We start from the raw sequence: 26,737 nt of genomic DNA on the forward strand, positions 1-26,737 counted from the left end.
TGGGTGAATACAGAAAAGGACACCGGTTCTTCCAATGGGCTAATACCAATCTTTCCTAGTGAGAATAAGAATTAATAGAATTCTGAACTGTTGAGATGGATCAATGGGTAAAGGTGCTTTGGTGCTTAGCCTGATGACCTGAGACTGAAACCTAAGAAACCATACAGTGAAAGGAATTCTTTCATCAAGCTGCCCTCTGATACAAACACACACACACACACACACACACACACACACACACACACCACAACACAGCTCATGCACATATAGACATACAAAACACGTAAAACAAAAAAATTGTACAGAACTAATGTTATTGAACTCACCTCTCATGTCCTCTGCAAAATTCTGGCTCTGGTTCAAACAAACTTTGACTTTACCAAGTTCATCCTCCAGGTGGCAGACTTCTCTGGCCCTTTGCTCAGACTGATTCCTAATGAGACTGTTTTCCTTCTTCATTTCCTAAAAATGCATTTAGCATGTTTTAATTTAAACAAATGCTCAAGCGAAGCACAACTTCTCCCTTAATAAAGGTCCTTCACAGTTAGGAATGATCTTCCCCTTCCACTATTTAATGAACTTCCATTATTTAAAGGTTGTGCTACCTTTAAAAAAAAAAAAAAAAAAAAAAAAAAAATCAACCTACATCATAAAAGTAGATCCCAAACATAAGAATTACCTTATACCTTCAGGAAATTATGTTTCTTCAAACTTCCGATTGCTAAAGGCTTAGCTAAGAAAAAGCCTATTTATAATATCAAAGACAAAAGTTTTGCAGATTCCTATCAAACCAGATTAGTCAAACTATCTTTTGCAAAGAGATGATGTGATACTAAACCATAATGTTCTGAGATCAAATTTTTGTTTTTCACTACAAAACCTACTAAAGGTATACTATCTAAAAAAGGGTACTTATAGATGAAATTTCCTTCAATAAATGTTTTAAGTTTCTTTCAATTAATGTTTTCATCAACAAACTTACAATGGTCATGTATGTATACTGTAATACACACTATGAAAAAATACATATACAAATAAAATAGTTTCTACCTTCAGCAGGTAGTGTAAGGTATGGTCCTAATCACTCAGTACACACCTAACAGAGCTAACTATTAGAAAGTTACTGAGTAATCCATATGGTATCACAGGCTAGCACAGAATCATCTTGGATGGAGGATCTTGAACATTCACAGGTTCCTTGAATCTATGATTAAATATACATCCACACAGGGCTGGGTAGCAAGTAACACAGATACATAAAAGTATAGTGTCATTTCACTATGTTGGGAAATCATGATCAAAACTACACAAATGTAGATACCAAATGGAAATACTATGTCTCCTCAATAAGCTAAAACTGATACAACACATAGTAAAAACATTCCAGTCACATTGAAACTTGTCTCCTTTAGCTTTTCAGATTATTATTATCTTTATTAGTGTGTGTACATATGTAAACACTGAGGAGGCAGGACATGGTATTGCACATATGTGGACAACAGAGGAAAACTTAGGGTTGTCAGTTCTCTTCTTATTCCATACTGTGGGTTGCAGGGATCGAACTGACGTCTTCAGGTTTGATACACTAAGTAACTGTATTCACTGACCCATCTCTCCAGCCTTTTTTTTTTTTTTTTTTTTTTTTTTTTTGGATAGAGTTTCTCATTCTATAGACCAAGTCTCACACTCAAAAGATCTACTTGCTTCTGACTGGGAACACTGGGAAGGCCCTTGAAATTTTTACTAATTTTTTTTTAATAGCTTAAAGGTACCTCCACCTATATTATACCCTACCCTTTAGAATTGACATATCACCACAAACTAAGAACTAAGTATCTCACATCTTAGGAAATGAAAGAAATCCATAGGCTGCTTTGTTTTGTTTTTTAACTTACATTTAAAAAATACCCTTCTGAGAAGTAGGAAGACATTTTTTGAATCTTAAAGAAACCATTAAGACCCATGCTTCAAAACCCTACTCCACTGTTAGAAAACAGATGGCCCTGGCGATGCTATGCTGGAAGGCTGCCTTCAATTATCAGTCTGGTTACTACCAGCAGATGGGTACCCATGTAACAAAGCCAAATTCAAGAAGAGTGAGAATCTGGCTACTAGAAAGTACTTGAAAACTTGCTGGCAGCTGCTGTGTTCATGTATATACATTCATTTCATCATTAAAATGAGACAGAGCCTGTTGTCAGTATTGCACTCCTGTCTACTGTGTTCTGATCCTATCTTGCTTACACTAGGAAATTGGCTATAATATTAAGGTATCGATGAGAACTTAGACCAAGTTTGAAGGGTTAACCTGCATACAGTCAGTACTCAAGCCTGCAAGGAAAAATCAAGGTCAAACAATGTAACTGATTAAAATTAGCATTAATATACAGCAATATAATCACTTGTTTGTTCTTCAGGCTGAGGATAATCACCCATCTAATGAGATCACAGATGTGAAAGATAAAACACTTGAAGCATTTTGACAAGTATAATGTGACATTGATACTAGTATTTCTTCCCAAGTGCACCAGTAGCAAGATCATCAAAGGTGAATCATGAGTTGACTTACTATTTTTATAACTTAAAAAATTATTCTTAGTCAAAACACAAACAAAATCAAATTAAATCTTGGCCTTGATAAAGAAGCTGGAAAGACAGTATATGATAAACTGAGAGCACCTCCACAGGAAAGACCAAGGGGATGTTGGGGTGGGGGGAATAGTAGGTACCACAAAGGGGAGGAGTTGTTGTCGTGTCTGCATGCCTGTTGGCCTCTCTGTCTTAGTGCATAACTGCAGATGTTTAAGAAAATAGCAAGCTCAATGAAAAGATTAGAGTGCCTTTCTCCATTTTGGCATTAACTCTGTAAATATTTGTTCCTAACGAAGGAATGCTCAGCCAATCCTGGAACCCAGCAGGCTTATAATGCTATGGCTGAGACCAACCCAAGAATTTTAAGGGGCCAGAATTTAGAAAATAAACATCTGAAAATGGATGCACAGGCTGCCATCCATCAGCAATTAGTTTTCCATGAGGCTACAGCCACTTAAGTGTTGATTGGGTAGCTCATTAGCAACAATGAGTTAAGCATACAAGGATATATTCTCCTAGGCATCTCTTGTGTCCTCACATGATTTGCAAAATTGGGCACTACTCTGGAAAAGCACAGCAATCTCCATAAGCACAGCCAGCACTGAGCTTAGCAAGCAATCCCACCCAGAGCAGCTTTGCTTTAGGAGCAGCAGGGGAAGCATCATTTCCTAGGGCCAGACAAAACAAACTGCAGTTAGTGTGTGGCATTTCATGATCCCATCCATGAGCACAGTTTAATATGTCCCCTGCTGGGTGAAGGCTGTCTATGTGGGTATGGGATGGATGTAGCGGATGTATTTTTTCCCGTCTACATTGTCATTCTTGCCTGCCAGACCACATTCCTTAGACTTAATACAATACAGGTCCCTATTCCTAGAAAGGTCCTCCAGCAAGTCCTTCTTCATCCTGCCTGTCAACGATGGCATTTTACCACCAAAACTCAATGCGATAGAGGCTGGCACTTGAAGCGGGGTAAGCAGCTTATCTAACACTGCCCTCACATCACTTTGATACTAAATGCTAACTTTACCCATGATTGGGTCATTAAATCACATTTCCAGCGCTGATAATTTCTAATTTCGAGAAATATATTAGTTTGCTAAACACAGTCAAGGAAAATTTCAGTACAACTGTCACATCATTTCAGCATCCAAAACCTATAAGCATGTTGAACTTGTTTGTGCTTACTTATTAGATACAGAAAAACAGCAGATAATTAAACTGGCAAAATTTCTAAATATGAAAACTCTCAAATGCACTGTCTTTTGGTCATGACCCTTCTGTGCCTGACATGTGACTGCAAATAACTCTAACACTGAAGGTCATTAACATTTATGAAACAAAAAACAAGCAGGTGGCCTTCCATGATTTACTAGACACTTACATGATGGGCACCAGGCCACATACTTTATACAGTATTGGAGTTAATCATGAATACAGTCTTGAAAGGGAAGGATATTATTTGAATCTGTATACAGACTAGAAAGGGATCATCCCAAGGTAACAAATAGATGGATAACCCAATAGTGTACATCCAGATTGCTCCCACTAGAGCCATCACCATTGTAATCTCCAAGCTACATGCTACATCAGCAGTCTTACTGACAAGTCACTTCTCTGGTCTTTGAACCACAGTTCAAAGTACAAGAGCCAGGGGAGCCCTTTCAACTCCTACTGTTATCCCCAGAGGACGACTCACAGGCAAACATAAACATAAATTAAGATGAATAGTAAATTCATATGTAGGCCCTATCTGAGCACTTTCCACACATGACTATCTTCAGTTGAACATGGTAGGCATATGATGCAGTACAGCCTGGAATTAGAGATAGCACCACAAGCCAAACCCCATGGGAATAAAGTCAGTGTTCAGACACATCTGCAAGACAATGTCCAGCCTATTAAAATGCCCCAGCAAGTCATGTTAAAAGGTCTTTAGACTCTGAACCAGATGATAGTTCTACAAAATGTTTCCACAGGCAGCCAGTCAAGTCGCAGGAGAGTTCCTGGCTAAAAGGAAAGCTCACAGAGGGAAGAGCTCCATGCCAGTGTGCCTGTGGAAATGTTAGCAGAAGCATCTGTTGGTTGGTCCCCACTGGCCAAAAGGCAAACATTTGTTTTGCTGCAATAAACAGGCACTGGAAATGAACCCATCACAGGATCTGACTGAATGGCTTCCACTTTTGGAGCAGGAGCTGAATGCCCCACCCCATCTCCAGCAGTGTTCCCTCTTTATAGCTGGCTGTTTTAATAACTTCCTCTTTGCTATGACAGGTGTTCTCATTTACAGTGAAATGCCATGAGGGCAAACATATCTAGACTTTATCACCTAGATAAGGCACTGTCGTTATGAGCAAAATTGTTTTCCTTTTATCGTTAGCAGGCTAAAAGTGATGACAAAACAGTTTGATGATAGGGGAAAACTTTTTTGTCCTGTATTTTCTGAGAAGACACCTATACTGATCTTCTGTTGTTCTCTGTTCATTTCTGGCTCAGTTCAAATCATTGTAGTCCAGTAGCTATTCCTAAATGCTTCTTAATTAAGGTCTTTAAAACAAACTCAAGGCCACCAAGGAAGTTTAGAAGTCAAACTGACATGGGTAGAAATAAGATCCTCAGAACACTCCCACAGCCATGACACTTCCTCATCCACCACACAGCAAAACAGGAATCTACAGGCAACACAGAGCAGTCTGCACAGGGAATCCTAAGATCAACGCTCACTTCTAAAAGGTAACACCATTCATAATTGCATGATTTTGTTTTGTTTTATTTATTTATTTAAGCAGTGGCAAGAGACTGAACTAAGGTCATTTGTAACTCTAAGTTAACCCTTCAAAAAGGATTTAGATCCCAGAACTGTAGAGACAAGACAGGCTCCAAACTAGCCTGGGATGAACATAACAAAAAACAAGTGTTTTCCCAGCACTTGAGAGAAAGGGGCAGTGAGGTCAGGAATTTAAGGCCTAACTTAGCTTCTTTGGTTTGGGGCCATCATAGGCAGAGTGAGAGGCCACCTCAAAAATAAATAAATGACTAAACAAATGAAGAAGCAAAACGGAAAAGGTAGAGTTGTAAGTTAAAATTATTTTGTTGCTACATCATAACTGCAACTGTGCTACTGCTATGAATCATAACATAATATGCAAGGTATATTATGAGTGGGTTATTTGACACTAAAGGGGTTGAGAACCACTGCTTTGAAACTTGATTTTATAGGAGATGGAGAGATGGCTTAGAGGGCTTAAGAGCAGTGGCTGATGCTCTTTCAGAGGACCCAGAGGCTCACAACTATCTTTAACTCCATTCTAGAATATCAGATACCTACTCTCTTCTTGCCTCTGTGGACACCAAGCATACATGTGGTACACAGACATAAATACACACAATACATATACATACAATAAAAATTTTTAAATTTGTTTATAGCTGGGCAGTGGTGGCGCACGCCTTTAACCCCAGCACTTGGGAGGCAGAGGCAGGCGAAGTTTTATGAGCTCGAGGCCAGCCTATTCTACACAGCAAGTTCCAGGACAACCACAGCTCTTACACAGAGAAACTCTGTCTCAAAAAACAACAATAAAAACCTGATTATATATCCTTACATATCCTTAATTCCTCATGCCAAATGCATGAGTAATGATTTCAAAGTAAAAAGGGAAAACAGAGACCTATTCTACACACATAAAGCACTTTTACATTAACATCTTAAAAAGAAAAAAATAGAAATATGTATGGTACTAATAAACCACTAACAAAGGATACAGAGCCCATTTTTTGGGCCAGGAAGATGACTTAGTATGCAAAGGTGCTGGCTGCCAAGCCTGCTATTGTGAGTCTGATCCTAAGAACCCACATAAAGGTGGAAAGAATGAACAAATGGCTACAAGTTTTACTCTGACCTCCATGAGCATGACATCACACATGCCCATATGTACACATGCCCGTATATACATGTACCCGTATATACATGTACCCGTATATACACGTGCCCGTACATACAATTTTTTTTTTAAGAAAGACACTGTTTTATTGTCATATTTCCTCCTGTGTGGGTTTATTCCTTGACCCTCTTGCTCACATACCTCAGTGCTTCTCCTCAGCTCATTTTCTGTGATCTGACTCTCCTGAAGGGCTTGTTCTGTTCTGTTGAGCTTTTGCCTAAATTCTTCTAAACTCCTTTCTAACTGCTGCTTCACGGATGTGACCTACAACAGAGAAAATACAACAAAATTCGGTATTTATATTCTCTGCAAACAATAACTATTCTTAGAGAATAACAAAAACAAAAAAAGCTGAGATAAAAGAGAAAAAGAGACAGACTGGGAGAACAGGGTCATCATCCCTTGGTATCTACAGAACCTCCAAGAACATCAAAACCTTCACCCTATGGAATGTTACAAGGTTTGCCTATAGCCAATACACATCCTCTTGAATACTGTATATCAGCTCTATACTACCCACAGGTGCTATGTAAGTAGTTACTTTATTATTTAAAAATAACAACAAGAAAAAGACTTTATGTTTTCAGATCACAGACCTAACTACACAGTACACAAATGAACCAGCAAATATTCAAGTGTTCACACCAGAGAGAAAATTAAACACACAAACACACAGAGTATCTGAAGATTGGAGATACATGTACCAACCAAGGATACTCAATATAGTAGAGACATGTGCCTCCCAGTCCATGAGCAAACAGCAACCTGGGAGTTGAACTGTAATCAAGGCCTGAGGTTTTCTTTATGTAGTGTATCCTGCCAAGAGCGAGGGGGCCACATAGCTAAAATGAAGCAAGTGAGAGAAGGGCAGAAGATGGACTCCACAGGGAAATCAGGGAAAATACCTGTCTGGTCCAGTGATAGGGACAGGAAATGACTACACGGTGTTGAGCAAAGGAGCTATGGGATCTGACTGAAAATAAACATAGGTTGGACAGGGTCAGACAAGAGGCTGGCATGGTAACTGGTAACAGGATATGACACTGGTCATGGTTAAAGCAATTGTATTCAACATATATGTAAACATTGAAAAGTCAAATTTATTCTTAACTAGTAGGAAGGCACATGGGAAAATCTCTGGGGCAGATGAGTGACAAGACCACATGCTGCCAAATTTGTAAGAGCCAAAGAGTAGAGATGACCAGGGTGAAACCTGTCTTCAGGCATGAACTCACAGTAGCCACGGTTGTGTGCACAAGACCCGCACAAGATCAAGTTAGTAGACACTCCAACGTAGACTGGAGACAAGCTAGCTACCTCTCACCCCTGAGGAGCTGTGGACAACTGATGGTTTCTGGGAGTCAGTGTTTTTTAAGGGTATGGCCATGGCCCTGGTAGGTCAACCATGTCAACCATGCTCCTTTGGATGGCCTCATATCCATGAGTACATGAGCAGCAAACTGGACTCAGAGGTTACAAAAAACAAAACAGAGGATATGAAGTTGGAAGCATAGATCTGGAAAGCATTAAGATGAGAAATGAGGGAGGCTGGAGAGATGGCTCAGAGGTTAAGAGCACTGTTCTTCCAGAGGTCCTGAGTTCAACTCCCAGCACCCACATGGTGGCTCACAACCATCTATCATAAGATCTGGTACCTGCTTCAGGCCTGCAGGCATACATGGAGGTGGAACACTGTATACATAATAAGTAAATCTTAAAAAAAAAAAAAAAGATGAGAAATGAGATGAATATGATCAAAATGTATGCATTTTTAAATTTTTCAAACAATAAAAAGATTAGATATATATACTATCATTCATATCAGAATATATTAATATACTTTATAAAATACAAATATACACTAATATGTATGCACAAAAGTAGGTTTAGCAGTTTTGATAGACTAGTTTGAGATGTGAGAAGAACTGGAGGTAACCTGAAATGTTGGCCTGAGCATTGTAAAGAATGAAATTCCTATTTATTGGAATGGAGAAGACTAGAGCAGGTGCGCATCTAAAAGACAATAGCTAAAGTTCAGATCATCTCATTATTGTTACCCACATACACATGACCAGTCTGCAGTTCAGAATACACCTCCAGGCTGGAGACATAAAACAAGACCCATCATAATGAAGGTAGTATGCAAAGCAAGTAACCTGGGTGGACCACTCACAACAGTCTTAAATAAGCCAGCTGGTAATTGTCCACGTTTTAACTATCTGGGGGAAGAAGCCACTTAGAAAAGCCCCCCATGTTATATATCCCATAATGATCAGAATATCAGAGATTTCCACTCATATCCAAATCTGAAAACCCAACCCACTTCACCCCTTTTCTAAGAAAACTGAGCAATAAAGGTTGTTTTCCACTTTAAAAGGTAGCTAAGGAGATTTACCAAGAGACAGATACTTAGACTGATGCCCTTATCAACACCAAAAAGTTGGGCTGGAGAGATGGCGCAACCATTAAGGGTTAGGCTTACAACCAAAAATACAAGAATACCAAAAAGTGGATCCCAAGACATTGGAAAGAAAACAGCAATCTCATAGCCCAGGAGAGCAAGAGGAAGAAGGGAAGAATGGCTCTCAGGTTCCAGTCTGGTGTGTTATTGCTCAGTACACAAAATAATTATGTTTTGAACAAATGCTGAAACAAAGGACTTTGAAAGAATAACTAATGTTTAAGAAGAGAAACACATTTAACCTGAAATATTACATTTTTCAAAAAGTATGTATCAAACATCACATTTTTTTCTGCTTTTAACAAGCAGTTAAAACAAAATCTGGGTCATTTGAAGTATAGAAGGAGCATGTATGAGAACAAAGTTCAGCCCTACCTTCTCCTGATCCACTTGGAGGACATTGAGAGCATGCTTGGCTTGCTGTAACTCCTGGGTAAGTCTGGTTTTCATCTGAGTATACTCTTGGTCCAGAGCTTGGAAAGATCGATGCTGTCGGGACAGCTCCTAAAAAGCAAAACATCAGATCAAACAACCATTAACAAAGGAGATTCCAGAAGCAGGCACAAACATCCTAACAGGCAACGCTATAAGAAAAGTGAAAGAGACAACAGGGAGCCATGCTAACCATCTACTAAATGCCAAATACAATCACTCTGAACATTGATACTGATAATCAAATCCAGGTCTCAAAGGGAAAGGTCAGCGTCACCAGCTGACCACATGAAAGACAGCCAATTTCCACCTCATCTCCTATCTTAGTTGTCTCAATTTTGAAGAAAGAAGGGAAAGAAGGAATAATCAAGCAGCAATCAACACAACTCAGCACAGAAACACACCAAAAATTTAGGCATAAAAAGCTGGAAAAATGGCTCAGTGGATAAAATGCTTTCCACTCAAGTTTGAGTGCAGGATATAGAACCAGAGCCCTGGAAAAGCCAGGCACGTGTGCAGCCACCTTTAAGGTCAGCACTGAAGAGGCAGAAAAAGGGGATCCCCAAGGCAAGCTGGTTAGCAAGAGTAGCACATCAGCAAGCTCTGGGTTCAACTGAGAAACCCTGCCTCCAAAAATAAAGTAGAGAGCCGGAGAAGACATCCTGCATCAATGTCAAGCCTCTTCAGGCATGCCCATATATGTGCATTTGCATCTGCACTCACATGTAGCCATATACATATAGACCACGTGCTTAAAAATAAAACAGGGCATAGGAGCTGAGCATGGTGACACACACCCTTATCCAGAACTCAGGCAGTGGATACAAAAGGATCAGGAGTTCAAGGAGTCTAGGCTAAATGAGCTCATGTTCAAAAGGAGGGAAAAAGCAAAACAAAACAAAAAAAAAAACAAAAAAAAAAAAAAAAAGAAAGAAAGAAAGAAAAAAGAAAAAGGGGCTTTTAACTAATCAGTCATTTACACTTACAATAGTCTTTATTTGGAAGAACAGGAATAAATGTTACTAGTTGACTGACAACCAGGGGGATTACCCACACTGACAAAATACCTGCCAGCCCACTTTTGGGTCCCTGACCACCTAAAATACCTCATTAGGTAATTAATCAACTCACAGCCTCAAAAGACAACTGAAGAACAAAGCAATCCTCCTCACTGTGGATCCAGAGCTCAAAGATACTCCTCTCCTACTCAACATCAAATCTCAACCAAAAAAGAAAATTAACTCCAAGAGTGTCCTTGTTAATCAAACAGTGAATGATGGAAAAGACAGACATGCAGGTGTGAGGGAAAATGCATGGGCCTTGTGAACACACCTGCCCCATACCATCCTCAGTCATAATAAGTACTTCCTCCTTCCACATTGCAACAGGTCTTTCTCATAAAAGTCCTCCATGAGCCCATTCATCTTACCTCTTGAAGCTCCTTTTCTCTCTCCTTAATCTTCTGCTCCAGAGAACATTTGGCACTCTCTGCATTCTGTCGCTGACAACTCAACTCCTCAGTCAAATTTTTTAGCTTTTGTTCCAAGGTAGTACACTGATAACAAATAAAAATGTTCCATATAAAACAAGTTACTCAAACAAACTAAAGGCAAATTTTGTGTTTGAAGAAATTTTAGTCCAGTATGATGATCCATACCTTGAAACCCAGCACTGAGGAGGCAGAGGCAGGCAGATCTCTGAGTTCAAAGTCAGTATGGTCTACTTCGATAGTTCCGGACCAACCAGAGCTGCAGAGTAAGGCACTATTTCAAAAAAACCAAAAAGGAAAAAAAAAAAAAAAAAAAAAACAACAAAAACAAAACAAAAAACCCAAAAAGAAATTGTAGTCTCTAAAGTCTATTTCATGTTTACCATTGTCTTTTGTTTTGATCTCTTTATTTCTTTTAAAAAGTCTGGTTTAGATCCAGGCATTGGTGGCGCATGCCTTTAATCCCAGCAATCAGGAGGCAGAGGCATTTGGATCTCTGTGAGTTCGAGGCCAGCCTGGTCTACAGAGCAAGTTCCAGGGCAGGGTTCAAAGCTATAGAGAAACTCTGTCTGGAAAAACAAAACAAAACAAAACAAAAAGCCAGGTTTATATCATTATCTAAATCATTATGATCTATCAGCAAATGTGCATAGACTACCAAGTAAACAGCACAGGGATGTTCAGCATCTGCACATTTCTAAAATCCTTCACAATCTGTGCCCTGGGAAAGGGAGATTGTGGTCTCAGAATGTAGCAACATCACTGCATGGCAAGCAGGCATCAAAAGGCAGCAATGGGACTAAGAAAGCCCAGCAGATCAAGGCACTTGTCACACGAGGCTGACAATCTGACTTCAATCCCCAGAACCCACACAAAGAGCTGAATGGGATGGTTTGCATCTGTCAGCCCAGGAATCCCACGGCAAGATGGGAATGGAAATGTGAGAGGTGCCCAGAAATTCTTGGTTCAGACAGGCTGAGAGTTGTCTTCTGACCTCCTTCACATAGAACACCAGTTAAGTAAACAAGACAATGAACTGACATAGTGATTTACGAGCTATGCAATAGTCAGAGCAAGTTCTTACCCTCCTCATCAAAGTATCCTGCAAGCATTGCAAAGACAAAAACAGTTCTGAGTCAGGGTCTAAGTAAGGAGTAACCCTGGCTGGCCTGAAACTTACACACTGACCAAAGTGGCCTCATTATCTGCCATCTTCTACCTTTCTGGTGCTGGGTTAAAGGCAGACACCACCATGCCTAGTCCATAATAAATTTTTGTTAAAAAAATCTTAAATATTAAACTACTTCTTTCCATAATATTCCCATTATACCATTACATTTCTAGAGGTTCACAGAATCTGAGAAACCCACAGCTGTTTTTAAATTATGCTCTCAGAAGCAACAGAAAAAATATGCTGTTGCTTTTATACATACATATAGTTATCTGCTAACTTTAAAAATACTAATTACATGAAAACTTCAGGTATTTTCCTAAAGTTAATTTAAACAAAATTATTTTAGTCCTTCAAGTGGTAAGATTCATTACCAATCCTTTAATTCAAATTCTTAAAATGGCTGACTCCAAAAAACAATACTTGAGAAGTAATAAGAAAGTTTTGGGAGGGCTGGAGGGATGGCTCAATGGTTAAGAGCACTGATTACTTTTCAGAGGTCTCAGGTTAAATTCCCAACATCTACATAGCAGCTCACAACTGTCTGTAACTACAGTTCCAGGGGATCTGACACCCTCACACAGACAAGCAAAACACCAATATACATAAATGTATAAATCATTGAAAAAAAGCTTTATATTAATAGGGAAGGGTTCTCCACTCTGAGAGGTGCCTTGATTTAGTAAACTTCACTAATATTTTTCTCTGAAAATTCTTCCCATACATACATATTTGTGTTCATGTGACTGTGTGTATGCACATGGTGTGCATGTGTATATGAAAGTACACATTTGCAGGTAGGTGCACATGGAGACCAGAGGCCAACATCAGTGTCTTCCTCAATGGTTCTCCATCTAGGCAGAATCTCTCAATGATACTGGAAGAGTTCACCGATTTAGCTAGATCCTTCTGTGCTAGGATTACAACAGCATATAACCATAACCAGCTATTTTTTAATTACTGTGAGTACATATATGATGTGGGAAGCTCAACACATGCACACAGGTCAAAGAACAGCTTTTGGGAGTCAGTTTTCTCCTCCTACCATGGGTTCTGGGGATTAAACTCAGGTCGTCAGGTGTCTGCGGCAACTACCTTTCCCTGCTGGGTCAAGTCACAGATCCTATCTGCACATGTATTATGTACACATGTAATTTAGCATGAGTGCTGGGGACAGACTGAACTCCAGTGCTTAAGCTGTCAGTTCAGCCATCCACAGTCTAGTTTAACAGTACTGTGAGTATTGTATTAGATTCTTGGGAATTCAGAAGAAAACACTATACAATATTTGCTGGAATACAAAATGTTGATTATTAACTAACCAAAGATGAACAGTACCAAACTGGTCAATGGTGACCAAATAAATGATTTTGGAAATACCGTAAGCTAAGAAGAAAGCCTGAGCTGTACACAGCACCACATACCTGTAGTCTCAGCATTCAGAAGGCTGAGACAGGAAATTCATTAGTTTGAAGTCAGTCTTATCTACACAGAAAAACACTTTCTCAACAAAAACATTAACTGCTTTCACGTGTGTACTCTATGCATACAGATGAATGCCTAGCTTTTTACTGCACATGTGTGCGCTCTATGCATACAGATGAATGCCTAGCTTTGTACTACACATGTGTGTGCTCTATGCATACAGATGAATGCCTAGCTTTGTACTTGGGAGCTGGGAATCCACTCAGGTACGCAGCAAGCACTTTACCAACTCCAGTCTCAGAAAATATTAAATTTTTGAGCCAATGCATCAAATTCACCCAATGCCTCAGACATTAAGATACCTTCACTGCTATAATTATCCTGAGTTTTTAAATTCCCAAAGACTACTACTACAAAATTTTTTAACAATAAATATAAATTTAACTAATAGTGATTGAGAACCTACTGTGTCCTCCACTGTTCTAGGCTATGTAAAAATAACTAAGATCATCAACCCTAAGCCTGGCATTAGGGTTGATGGCTGACAATATCAAACAGCAAAAACAAAAAACAAGCACTAGCATAAACGAACACTTGGTGCCCTCTACTGGCACTCCTTCACAGTGACGCATATTCCTAAGGGACCTCAACCCTTTCCTTATAGACAGGAGAGATTAAAACAGACCCTTGAAGGTATTTATACTTCATTCAAAATTTTATGAATTGAATACCACTGTGTTACCAATGATACAAAATCCATGTGTAAGTAACTGCCCACTAGATGTCATGTATGCTCTATTAATATCCTAAAGCTGTGGTTCTCAACCTTTAATGCTAAGACCTTTTAACACAATACTTTCTATTGTGATGACCTCCAGCCATAAAATTATTCTGTTGCTACTTCATTACTGTAATTTTACTACTGTTATGCATTGTAAGTATCTGATATGCAGGATACCTGACATGTGACACCTGTGAAGGGTCATTCATCACTCAGGGGTTGTGAATAGTTAAGAACTATTAATCTAAAGTGCACAAAACTCAACTTCCTGCAGCTATTTAGTTTATGACTCTGAGCACTCTCTTCAGCTTTCTTTTTCAATTGTAAAGCATGGGTGATGCTGCTGTCAGTCTTAAAACTCCTTCCAGCCTCCAACTGTAGTTTGTAAATAGTTGGAAAAAGACTCAAAAACAACATTCAATCACTTGAGAACAAAAGAGTATATTAGCTCCATAATAAACAATTCTAATGACACACAATATAATGTGATGTCAGCATGACATTTAACAAAATTGTATTAGGCACCAAAAAAAAAAAAACTGAATTTTCAGTTGGGTAGATTTGGGAAGAAAAGGGAATTCCAAAGGCACTGAAATAAAACTGAATAAGACCTGGAGGATTAGTAGTAAAATGAAAGCCAGAGTCAAAGTCTTAGTTAGCATAGCACTCTCCAAGTCAAAACCTCCACCAATAATCTCATTAGAGACCTCACCAAATATGACAGGTAGAACAAAGATCCTTTCTCAACAAAACAAGACAAATATTAATTCTTTTATAGGAAGTCCTGGCTAGACAGAGAGTCAACTCAAAATTAGTTGAGCTGAATACAAACTCAATAAATAATAAGTGTGATAACCAGCAATTGATATTATGAATTCACCTTGACCCAGGTATTATGGCAAACCTTTTACAAAATTCACCTCAATCTTTACAAACCTTAGCACAACAGTATTATTATAAGTAACAATACTTCAAAAAAAGAAAAAAATGTAATAGACATAGTCTTACCTCAAACAACAACAAATAGTTTCTGAACATTACTTTGAAATAATGACTAGAAAGGAGGAAGCAGACTAATGAGAGTATTTAAGAGTCTATAAATATAAACAATACTGGGGAGAAAACAAAACAAAATGAACAAACAAATCTCAACCCAGAAATATCCTTCAGGAATGAAGAGGGATCAAGACATCTTTAAATAAAGGGAAACCGAGACCTTGTGGACAGCAAACATAACCTAAAAATGGAACAGGAAGAACTTTAAGCAGAAAGGTAAAGATCAAAAAGGAACCCTGGCAGAATTTAGAAAGGAAGAAAGCATTTTAAGTGTTGGAAGCTGTCATAAAAAATGTAATTCAGCCAATATAGTTTCAAGTGTAAGTTAAAAAGCCATTTAAGACTACTATAAAATGGGGGAGAATATAAACAAGAGAGGCAAATGTGTCATATTAAAGCTGGCAAAATGCATATACAATAACCTATGAATCCTATAAAATGTTTACATAATCCACTAAAAGGTAAGAAACACATAAAAAAAACAGAAACAGAAAGCAAAATAAAAGTCACAGGCTTAAGTCATGGGAAATAATCATATTAAATGTAAATGAGCTGAATTCACCAATTAAACAGCAAACTAAAAAACATGACCTAAATGTATACAAAACATACTTCAAAGACAACATAGGTGGAATGAAAATAGGAAGACAAAAATATAGAAATTTGACCACACAGATAAAAACATCAACCACTGTAATTACCTCAGTAGGAAACAATAATTTTTCTTACTTAAACTGAATTTAAAATATTAAAATTTCCATGAAAGAAATCCTCTAGGCCTGGTTTACTTCATGAGGGCATTCTACTCAATCTATAAGATATATCAATGGCATTTTCTTCTAGAAAACGGGATAGAACAGTTCCCAGTTCATTTTAGGAATCCAAGATTACCCTAATAACAAGTATCATACAAAGATAGAAGAAAAACAGAAAATGCCAAACAATAAATATCTCTCATGAAAATAAGATACCCCAATACTTAACAAGTTATTAGCAAACAAAATTCACATGTAAGTGAAAAGTTACATGCCATAATCACGTGGGACTTTCTCCAAACACCAGGCTCATCTGAGTATCCGAGTATAGTGCTGACCACATTAGTAAGCTACTACCTCATACAGCTAACATGAACCTTCAATTACCTTAAACAAAATTTTAATTAGAAAAGAAAAAGAACCTGCCCATGGAAAGCATAGACCAAGGTCTACTGAAGCAATTTTCACCTATAGACTCAGAAATGATGTTTATTAAAGAAAAAAGATCCTCAGGGACACCTCAGATATGGTTTTTCAATACTCTCTGTAATTCTAATAGCCAAATCAAAGAATCCTATGCCTACAACATAAATATAATGACACTAAAAGGGCCCTGAGGAAGATGTAGGAAGAGATTAGATGGCAAGAAAACATGTGGATTGAGGAAAAAGAGGCTATTTAAAATAGAATGACAATATAAGCCAAATACTGGGCCCAGAGAGATTGGGTACAGAAAGCACCAAATACAACAAGGTTGGTTTTAGAAGGTAATTCATTTCTCCATGTTACCACACAGTAGTGGGTTGTTTATTTTTTTTTAATATTACTTATTATAATATTTTCTGAATTCATTTTAAGCTGTTATTTTCTGCCTCCACAGGGTAATAATTTTTGCTGCTCTACATATCCCCAGGACTAGAATAATGCTGAACGTGCAGCAGCACTCAATAAATAACTTAGTGAATGACAGAGGACATTAGTGAAGACAAATGACAGAAAAAACAGAAAACCCTGAGGTAGGTTTGAGCTCAAGAAAACAAGCCCTCAAATAAAGAGCTCTCTTAAGAAAAGTCTTTGGCAGCATGTACCTACTGAATTCCTGGGCAGATCATCTAAATGCCATCCTGTATCCTGACCCTGACCCTAACCCTGCAGCTGCAGTATTCCTCTTATGAGTGCTGCCATCACTGTTTACTGTGACAACTGGAAAGGCACTAACAAGACAGGTCCCATTATCTACCCATCCGCAGATGGCATGAGCTTTCAAAAACCTTTCCTCATAGCGACTTTATAAATTTAGGAATAAAAGATAACAATTTCTCAATCATTCGTGGAAAGTCAAGTACCTTGGCTGCTGCCTGGTCATACTGTGCTGTGGTTCTCACTAGCTCATCCCTGGTTTTGTTCAGAACTTTCTCTTTTTCTGTTAATTCCATTTTTGTTTTTTCCAACTGTAGTTGTAACTCTTGAAATTTATTTACTTGGCCTTTCATTTCCTTTTCTTGCCCTTGTAGGCGTAGTTCCAATTCATTCATCTTGCTTTTTAGGTCTGAAAGCACAAAAGAAAAGAACATTGTAATTTATATCAAGACATGCATATACAAAATGTTCACAACTTATTTATTTTACCTACTCTGAAATCTTTGGTGAGATAACTCTAATTAACATTAAATACAGAAACTATGTTAACTGGATTTAACTTCAACAGTCAACATCTCCATGCTTATTTAAATATCCTATGGAAAGCAGAGAAATACGTTTTCTTATGTCTTCACATAGGAGCAAAGGAAGGATGCTTTGCAAGCAGCACCTTATGGTGGTATAGTGCTGACCACAAGCAATGCCCTGTGTAAAGTTATCACTTGACTATAGATATTAGACATTAATTGTTTGCTTTATGCCCATATCAATATAAATTTGTGCTAGGCGGTAGGATACGCACCTTCCTACAGTGCCTGGGAGCTTTGCCTCCACTGAAGATCAAGACTGTGTAAACCTTATATAGTGCCAAAATTAACAATGATGTCCCTCCCTTTTCCTGCACATGCAGAACTGGGTCCAATGGCACTGGCAGTGTGACAGCTCTCACCAACAAACACTGATGACAATTCTCAATATATCACAGCACTGGGAATTATCACAGTCCACAGAGTAGATTCCAAAACACCACCTGGTATGCTTGGCTGTCAGCTTCAGTGTGGTACAGCAGCCAAGGTTACAGGTGTGCTCCATATGGACAGCCTGGCAGCACAGAGAAGAGTTCTTCCACACACACATGCCACATCTCCGGCCAAGGCTACTCAGACCACAGGCTTGTTCTAAGGGTCTCAACAGAGGCAGCTAAGAAGCATGAGGAGTGAGGAGTGCAAACTCTAACCAACCTACTCATTTTGCTTTTAGAAAAAGAACTCAAAGCCTCTCAGACTACTTTTAAAGGCTCACAGTGCCATATTTTCAACATAAATATAAGTACATTTCAAAACTGTCATTTTTTTGTTGTTACAGATATGGACAACATTGAGTCTGGGGAGTGAGCTACCAATTCATCTAACAAAATATACAATGCATACCCCAGACTGAAGTGATCTAGTTAAACTTAAGTTATTGTCAAAGTTACCCTGATTCTGGGCCTTGATCTGCTCCAAAAGCTGAGAACTACTGGGGTCATCACAAAAGCTGCTGCTGCAGTCTCTCTTCCCTGTTTGCAGACTTGATCTGTTAGGAGTTGCTTCTTCTCCCCAAAACTGAGAAGTGGAGACATCTCTCCTAAGTGGGGTCTTCAGAGAACCAGATGGAAGGCGACTCGGGGTCTTTTCCTGTTGCCAAGAAAACACTGATGAGGAAGCCTGATGTCTTGCAATGTCCCGGTGGTTCATGGTGGCTTGGGGAATAGGCTGGCTCATGTTCTGTAAAAATACAAACTCTTTAGAGCCCTTTTTAAAATATCTCAATTTTTTTAACTCCCCATCTTCCCAGCATTCTGCAAGCACATACTGCTAACCTACATCCCCAAATCTGGAAATCTCAATATTCAGGGCTATTTCTTTCCAGACAGAATGTGAAGTCACAATCCTATGATATGGTGCTTGCACAGAAAACTAACATTGAATGCTAACTCAGGGTAGGATATCATAAATCCCAAGACCTGGCAGTGCAAAGTCCTAACACTCTTGATGCCTTAGCACTGAAGGGAAAACAAGAACTACTACCATCTGAGGTACCATCAATCCACAGGGGCTAAATCTCGGTACTACTTACCATTATTCACCTCCATTTTAAATTCCAAAATTGACTTTCCTTTCCCCAGGTACCTTCACACTAAGTACCAACCTATAGAACTGTCACTAATCTCACATTTCATTATCTGGTAATGCGCTCTAGAAACATCATGTGGATATTTTATAATACAACAATTGCATGTAGCCTGTGGAAATAGCTGCTGTGTTAATAGCAAGCACTCTTATGACTAGTTGAGAGGTTCAATGGTTATAGAAATTCACGTTCCTTATGGCGGCAGAACAGGTACCAAATGAAGCAGCACATATCTCTAGGACAAATTAAGAGAATTTTACTTTTATTTATCTTGGAAAGCAGTGACTTTGGTACAACAGTCCTGATGACCTTAAAACAAAGTTTAAGGATATGTAAAGAAATAGATTCTCAATATTTAGTTACCTACTTATAAATTCTGCCCTAAGCTGTATAAATTGTGACCTCTGACCAAGTTTGTTTGGCAGTAATGTACCATCAATACCCAACTAGGTTTCGTTTTAGAGGGCTTTTTTTCTTGTTTTAGAAAATGAAACAACATATACAGCAATGGTGACAGTGTCTTCCAGATCAGTTTTTTGAAGGTGGCCTCTAAAGTTGTACAATTTTCACCCACTTCTCTGCTTACTGACCCATAAAATGGAGTTTATACCTAAGGGTGTAGCACAGTTGGTATCGTGCCCAGTATACATGAAGCCCTAACTTCTATCCACAATACAATGGTAAACCTAGTTTAGTGGCACACACCTGTGATCCTAATACTCCCACAAATAAGGCAAGAGGTTCAGATCTTCAAGGCAATCCTCCTCAGACAGGAGACTGTCTATAAACACAAACCAAAAAGGCTACTGGCAACTACCTAAAAAAACAGGACACTGTGTTGCCAACACGCTTCCCTGAGATGAGAATTTTACCAATAACGATCCTAGAAAACTCAGCTCTTACAGTAACCACATTCCACCAGGGGAGTCAGCCAATAAGTATCAGGACAAAAGAGTAATTCCCAAGTCCTCCTCTCTCCAAATATGGTCCTTCATCTCAGTTTTAACAAGATAAAATGGATTTGGTGCACCCATGAACATATAATACTTGGAGATAAAACTAACCTCACCTAATGTCCTTTAGTTTTTGCTTTAGGACAAGGTCTTAACCATGTAGGTAAGGATGGCCTGGAACTCACAATCCTTCTGCCTCACAAGCATGTTTCACAATGCCCAGCTTTCTCCTATCTACTTCAGTTTCCTTTGTGTAATGGGTAGTACAGGAACATGCATATTGCAGCACCTGCATGCATGTCAAAGGGTAACTTTCAGGAATCAATTTTCTCCTTCCCCCATGAGGTTCCACTAATGGAATTCAGGTTGGCACAGCAAGTGCTTTGATTTGCTGAGCCATCTTGCTAACCCTATTTTAAAACAACAAAAATAATCACTACCAATGATCCCTGAAATTTTTCTCAATGTAAGAGAAATATGCCAGCCCTAGATAAGGCAGATCACTCTTACACTACAGGGGATGGTCCCTACGGATGTATCTTCTTCTGCAGGGACCATACTGAACTTACTTTAGCATGCAAAGCTTTAATCTCTGCCTCTAATTTTTTCCGTTCTTCAACTTCTTTGTTATATTTTTCTTTTAGATCATCATATGTGGAACCTAAACACAATCAAATAAGATTTTATGTCAACTAATCATTTCATAAATGAATTAACAGACCAGCAAGGACTACACTATATAAATCTTGAGATAAATATTTAATAGAAAGAAGACTAGAGCAACATGTCAAAATACTGATCAAATTACGCAGACATGAAAACTGAGGTTTCTCCCATATTCTGAAATTTTTAAAACACACTGCAGAAGGGTATCACTCACCAATAATTCAACAAACATGCAATTGGGGATGACATTAAAATCAGAAGCTGAGTTCAAACGTGGACTAATCCATTGCTCTTACAGAACTTAAAACTCAAAACTTGTTTATACCAAATAAAAAAATATTTACCAGTATAACACTGACTTGGTGTGAGTGGAGCTGTAAAAAGTTTTTGAGGTGTGTTGCATGGATTCAGAGAAATATCCATAGACTGTGCGGCTTGGTGGTTTCTTTCAAGTTCAGATTTACACCTGTTTAAAAAGAACCCAAGAGACACACAAGGCAAATTACAAAAAAGACCACAGAGTAGCAATGCTATACATTCCCAGAGAACAAAAGAGCATATGAAACTTTGCCTCTAAAAATCCTTTTATCCAATAGATATTTAGTGAGCTTAGTTTTTAATCCAGCTGACTTCAAAATATTATGAAGACCTATTACTATATGCACTGTAGCAGCAAAGAGGTGTAGAGGACTAGGGATACAGTCCAAGCAAATTTCATGTTCCATCTAAGCCAAAGACAAAAAAGAGCTCAGAACTTCATAAGCACAGGTTAAGAGATATTCTTAAAACACAGGTTCTAATTATGAAAACAGAGACATTACTTTTGACAACCGTTTCAAAACAAGAGACTTGGGGTGGGCAGGTTGGCTCAGCAGGTAAAGGCATTCGCTGGTGGGCAGGTTGGCTCAGCAGGTAAAGGCATTCGCTGCCAAGGCAGACAACCCAAGTTTGATCCCTAAGATCCATCAGTGTAAGGGGAGAACTGACTCCCAAATGTTGTCCAATGACTTCCATGTGTACATGAGCACACAAATTAATGTAATAAAAAGTTTAGCAATTTGATATACAGATATTAGATGGCATTTTAAAAAGATGTACAAATTAAGTTAACATTACACATCTAGAAAGGACTGTAGCTAGGAATGCTACCCATCCACATTAAGGGCTCCTCTGTCCCACTGAGACAGAAAGTATAGGGAGGAAAGGGATGGTCTCTGGCAGCTTTAGTTTCCCTGAGTACTTGGCAAAAGTAAGGGGTAGCAAATGATGCCCTCTAGTGTTGGTCATTCTGTATACTGGGACTCTTAGCCCTGAAAGTGAGCCTAGAAGTTACTATCCCTCAGCCTTTGGCCAGGCTCTCAGATGAGGGTCTGAGACCCTTGGCACTAAAGTCCACACAAATGTTACCCAGACAGTTACCACTTAAGTTCCTGTTCCAGTTTTTCTATTTGTCTTTTGCATGAGCTCAGTTGACCTTCTTGAAAATTCACTTGTGACTCCTTAACCTGAAGTTCATGAGAAACCTTCTGCTTTGCTTTCTCCAAATTTTCACATATTTCCATCAATCTTTGATTTTCCCTTTTCAGGTCTGCACCCTCTGTTTTTCCATCTTCGACCTAACAGAGATTGGTGACAAGAAAATAGTTTTGTTGTGTACTTACCAAGTATTACATATAACTTGACTCTACAACTAACTTTCTGAGACATGACAGTAATAACCCACCCCAGGGTGGGGATAGGGGATGATGCTTCATGAATAGAGACATTTTAAATGAGCAAACTGCTGAGCATATAGATAGAAAGGTCTATAAAGTTACATACTATATTATTTTTTAAATGTCCTTTCAAGAATTTAAAAATAAAGGGCTGGAGCAATGGCTCAGTGGATAAGAGCAAATCACTGCTCTTAAAAGGACTTGGATTCAATTCCCAGCAACCACATCACATGGCTCACAATTGTCTACAACTCCCATTCTATAGGATCAAATTCCCTTTTCTGAGCCCTCAGGCACTACACAAATGTTGTGTACATATAATCAAGCACACACACAACACACACAAATTTTAAACAGAATTTTAAAATACACATTACAACTTTTCCTCAACAGTTCACTTTCAAGTTTCACCAAGGAAGCCAGTTATTTTAAGAAATGGAAACATCCTTCCATAAGAAAAAATACATTAGAAGCCATGCTTATACTACCACACACTTGGCTAACATTGTTTTTAAAAAAGTTTTATGTTGTCATTTAATACCCCTGAAGAGATGATGTTGGAAACTCCAAACTAAAAAGCTCACTGTCAGAGAGTTCTCTCCATGTAAACTGTAAAAATGCCATAACAGTCCAGATCTGAAGCCAGATACTTGGCCTTATTGCACCAGGCAAAAAAGCTGTTTCCCAAACATTAGTTAAAATGAAATTAAGCCCTAATAATCAGCAGGTGGGCAGCAATAAAGCCAGAGATAAACAAAACTAGAGGCAACTTCAAAGGCCTGAGTGAGAGACAATTATCACCTGAAGACAAGATCCCTCTCTACAAGTGAACTAATGCAAAAGGAGGCAAGCTGCTTCAGAAAGTGATACCTTCTGCTTTTGTTTCTGCAGTGCAGCTTCCAGAGAGTCAAGCTGGAACTGCCTCTGCTGCTTTTCTTTCTTCAGTCTGTCCAGCTGTGCTTCAAGCTCTTGAATCTTCTGAAGAGCTCTTGTGGGGAGACCTTCCTTCCACTCTTCCACTGCCCAGCTCATTGTGTTTTATTTCTCAAACATTTGTAAGTAAACTGAAAAGAATAAAGTCAGAAAGGAAACTCAGATTATAGAGCATACTTATTTTGTGTTGTAATTCAAAAGGCAGCCCTGGAGAGGAAGATGCCATGTGACAGAGCTTGGGTGGAGGGGTTTTTATTAGTGTAAAGGGGGGAGGGGAGGTAGAGATCAGCCTCTGGAAGCAGGAACAGCAGAAAAGAGCAGAGAGGAGGTAAGGGAGACAGAGAGACAGCGAGGGAGGGAGGAGGAAGGGCGGGAATGAGTAGTGCCCCTTTAAAATCGAACAATATATTAAATTTGCATAGGTGGTCCTCTAAGTACCTGCAGCTGAGGGTGTGTTCTGTCAGAACCCCAAGGGCAAGCCAATACAAATGCCTAAACAATTTGGTTTTCTCTTCATCTATTTTTTTTCAGTTTTAAGCTCTTATATAACTACTTGCTTTATATAAAACATGTTTTGCTGCAATGTTTCCAGGTGAAAAAAACCCTTACCTACATGAAAGAAAAGAATGGCATCATTTTACAAATGTTCTTCTCCTTGTCCACATCACTATCACTCATACTTTATACCCTCAAGGAGGCCTTTTCTGCAATCCCTAAACAGGACATGTTTCCAGTCAGTCTCTCACAAGATGCCCAGCTCTTTCCACGCTGATATTTGTTAAGTTAATACATGTACCAGCCGAGAGTGGATGCCAGGACCGTTTCAAAAGTGGTAAAGGCACACTCCAGATGAAAAGGAAAGAGGAATATAGACAGGGACTCAAAGCACATTTAAGCCCTACCACTGTCACTTAAATAACATACAACCTTGGGCAAACAATTCAGTTGCTCTTTGTGTCCTGGTTCTCTCATTTATAAAAGGGTGATCCCTTTCTGGAGCATTGGAATTGCATCTCCCAGTACGTTTTATGTCCATATTAACTACTGTGTCAGTTCCCCCAATTATACTTCAGCCTATGAAAAAAACAAGAAACATGGATCACCACCTTCCACATCTGTGTATGTAGTCGAGATGGTAGGTATCTAACAATAAATATTGTGAAAAAAAAATTCAAAAGTTAAACAAGGATCCTGACATGTTAGAAATTCAGCTTCGAATTGCCACCAGGCCAGCAAGCTTCATTGTTTTTCTCCCAGGTCTCAGAACACAGCGGTTAACTCCACAACCAATTTCTCACAATAACTGCTAAAAAAAATATGGCCTCTCAAGGAACAAAGGGCAACACACCAAAAATCACACACTAACTCTTTAACAACTCAGCCTGCGGCCGAAATCATTCAAAATGCCACTACCATATTGGGAGGGGGGGGGGTCCGTGCAATCCTTTAGCCCCAACAGTCAGGAGACAGACAGCTGAGTTCAAGGCCGGCTGGTCTACTGAGATATTTTCAGGACCGCCAGGGCTATACAGAGGTACCCCCATTTTGAAGAGAGAGGACAGACGAACAGACAGACAACCATGAATAAATAATGGCGCAGCAGACTTAAAGACGGGAAATATATGAATGGACGGCAAATAAATAAATAAATAAATAAATAAATAAATAAATAAATAAATGGTGCGGCAGGGATGAGAAAAAGAGCAAGGGAAACCAGCAGATTGCTTTTCTAATTCCAAGTCCGGCGAGCAGCCAGCCACTTAACATTCGTGTGCAGCCAGCACTCGTACACGTCGTTTTCCACGGGCTCGCCTAGTTGCCATTAGGGGCTGACTAAGTAATCTGCTGTGGGCCACCTAAAGCGGATCAGCGGAGCGAAAGTAAAAACCCAATAAATGGGTGGAAACGGAAAGATTAAAAGGGCGGGTGTGGGGTGGTGCGGGGGGAGTCTGGGCGGAGGACGGAGGGAGACCCGTGAGGGGAACGGTCTAAAACAGCGGGTCTCTCAGATGCTCGCATCCCGGTTAGTAACAGCACAACTACAGCCGTGAAGTAGCGGCAGGATAACTTTATGCTCGGGGCGGAGGGAGGGGGAGGACTGTGTCCCGGGGTCGCGGCTTGGAGGGCGCGGAGGTCGGCTCTCCGCTCGCCGGGCACCGGGGGACGAGCCTAAACCAAGCGACAGCGAAGCTTCTAGAAGCATGAGGGCAGGCGCGCCGCGGACAGGGGTGGCGGGCCTCCGGCGCGGTGCTGGGGCCGCGGGCCCGGGAGGACGGTGCTCACCTGCGTCGCTCACGGAACCCGGCTCCAGGCTCGGTCCAGCCCCGGAGATCCCACCGTCCAGCTCCGCACGCAGCGCGCCGATACTCACCGCTCCGCGAAGCCGGCCGCGTTCAAACTGCCCGCGGCCGCCGCCGCCCCTCTCTCCCCCTTCACCTCGCCCACTTCCGGGCCCGCCCCCGCGCGCCTCCACGCCCATTGGCCCCGGGAGACGCTCCCAGCCAATCCGCCCCCGCGCGCGCGGCGAGCCGCCTCTGATTGGCTGTTTCGGACGGCTGTTTAAAAACAAGCCGTGGACGCCACGGCGCCTGCGCAGACGTTCGGCGCGCTGGCGTTGCCTGGAAACGGGTGCCGCTTGCTCTGAGCGGCGGCGGCCGATTTGAACCGGGTTTCGGCCCTAACCTGAGAGGCTGGCGGGCTGGGGAGCAGCGTGAGGCATGCACTGCGGGGCGGCCTCTCACGCGTTACCGGAAGGACCCGGGCCTGGCTCAGCTCTCTGAGGCGAGCATCGCTATAGCTATATGTGTGTGTGTGTGTGTGTGTGTGTATGTATGTATGTGTGTGTGTATATATATATATATATACATATATATATATATATATATATATATATATATATTTTGGACTGGGAAGTTAAGTCGGCTGGCGTGCACCTGTTGTAGCAACCCTAGAGATGGCGTCTGGAGGACAGCCTGGGCCACATAGCGCAATCCAGGCCAACCTGGGGAATATACATGCATGCTCCCGGGCTGGAGGGATAGCTCAGCCTTTA

General features: G+C 40.0%; 1 protein-coding gene across 2 annotated transcripts in view; it reads right to left on the minus strand.

Moving 5' to 3' along the window:
- Cenpf (centromere protein F) overlaps window positions 1-26,049 on the minus strand; it is a 45,515-nt gene extending 19,466 nt beyond the window's left edge. The window contains exons 1-11 of one of the 2 annotated variants that reach the window (XM_051186608.1): window positions 25,969-26,049; window positions 23,623-23,816; window positions 22,457-22,653; window positions 21,397-21,503; window positions 20,941-21,032; window positions 18,724-19,012; window positions 17,453-17,655; window positions 10,859-10,984; window positions 9,373-9,501; window positions 6,678-6,800; window positions 327-462 (exon numbers count right to left, since the gene is read on the minus strand). In XM_051186608.1, coding sequence (XP_051042565.1) covers window positions 327-462; window positions 6,678-6,800; window positions 9,373-9,501; window positions 10,859-10,984; window positions 17,453-17,655; window positions 18,724-19,012; window positions 20,941-21,032; window positions 21,397-21,503; window positions 22,457-22,653; window positions 23,623-23,784 — 1,564 coding nt within the window. In that variant the 5' untranslated portion in view covers window positions 23,785-23,816; window positions 25,969-26,049. Of the gene's footprint in view, window positions 1-326; window positions 463-6,677; window positions 6,801-9,372; window positions 9,502-10,858; window positions 10,985-17,452; window positions 17,656-18,723; window positions 19,013-20,940; window positions 21,033-21,381; window positions 21,504-22,456; window positions 22,654-23,622; window positions 23,817-25,968 lie in introns of both variants that reach the window. The other variant, XM_051186607.1, reaches the window with a different exon arrangement.
- Between the last annotated feature and the right edge of the window lie 688 nt (window positions 26,050-26,737).

The sequence above is a fragment of the Phodopus roborovskii genome, unplaced genomic scaffold (assembly GCF_943737965.1).
Source record: "Phodopus roborovskii unplaced genomic scaffold, PHOROB, whole genome shotgun sequence".
NCBI lineage: Eukaryota > Metazoa > Chordata > Mammalia > Rodentia > Cricetidae > Phodopus > Phodopus roborovskii.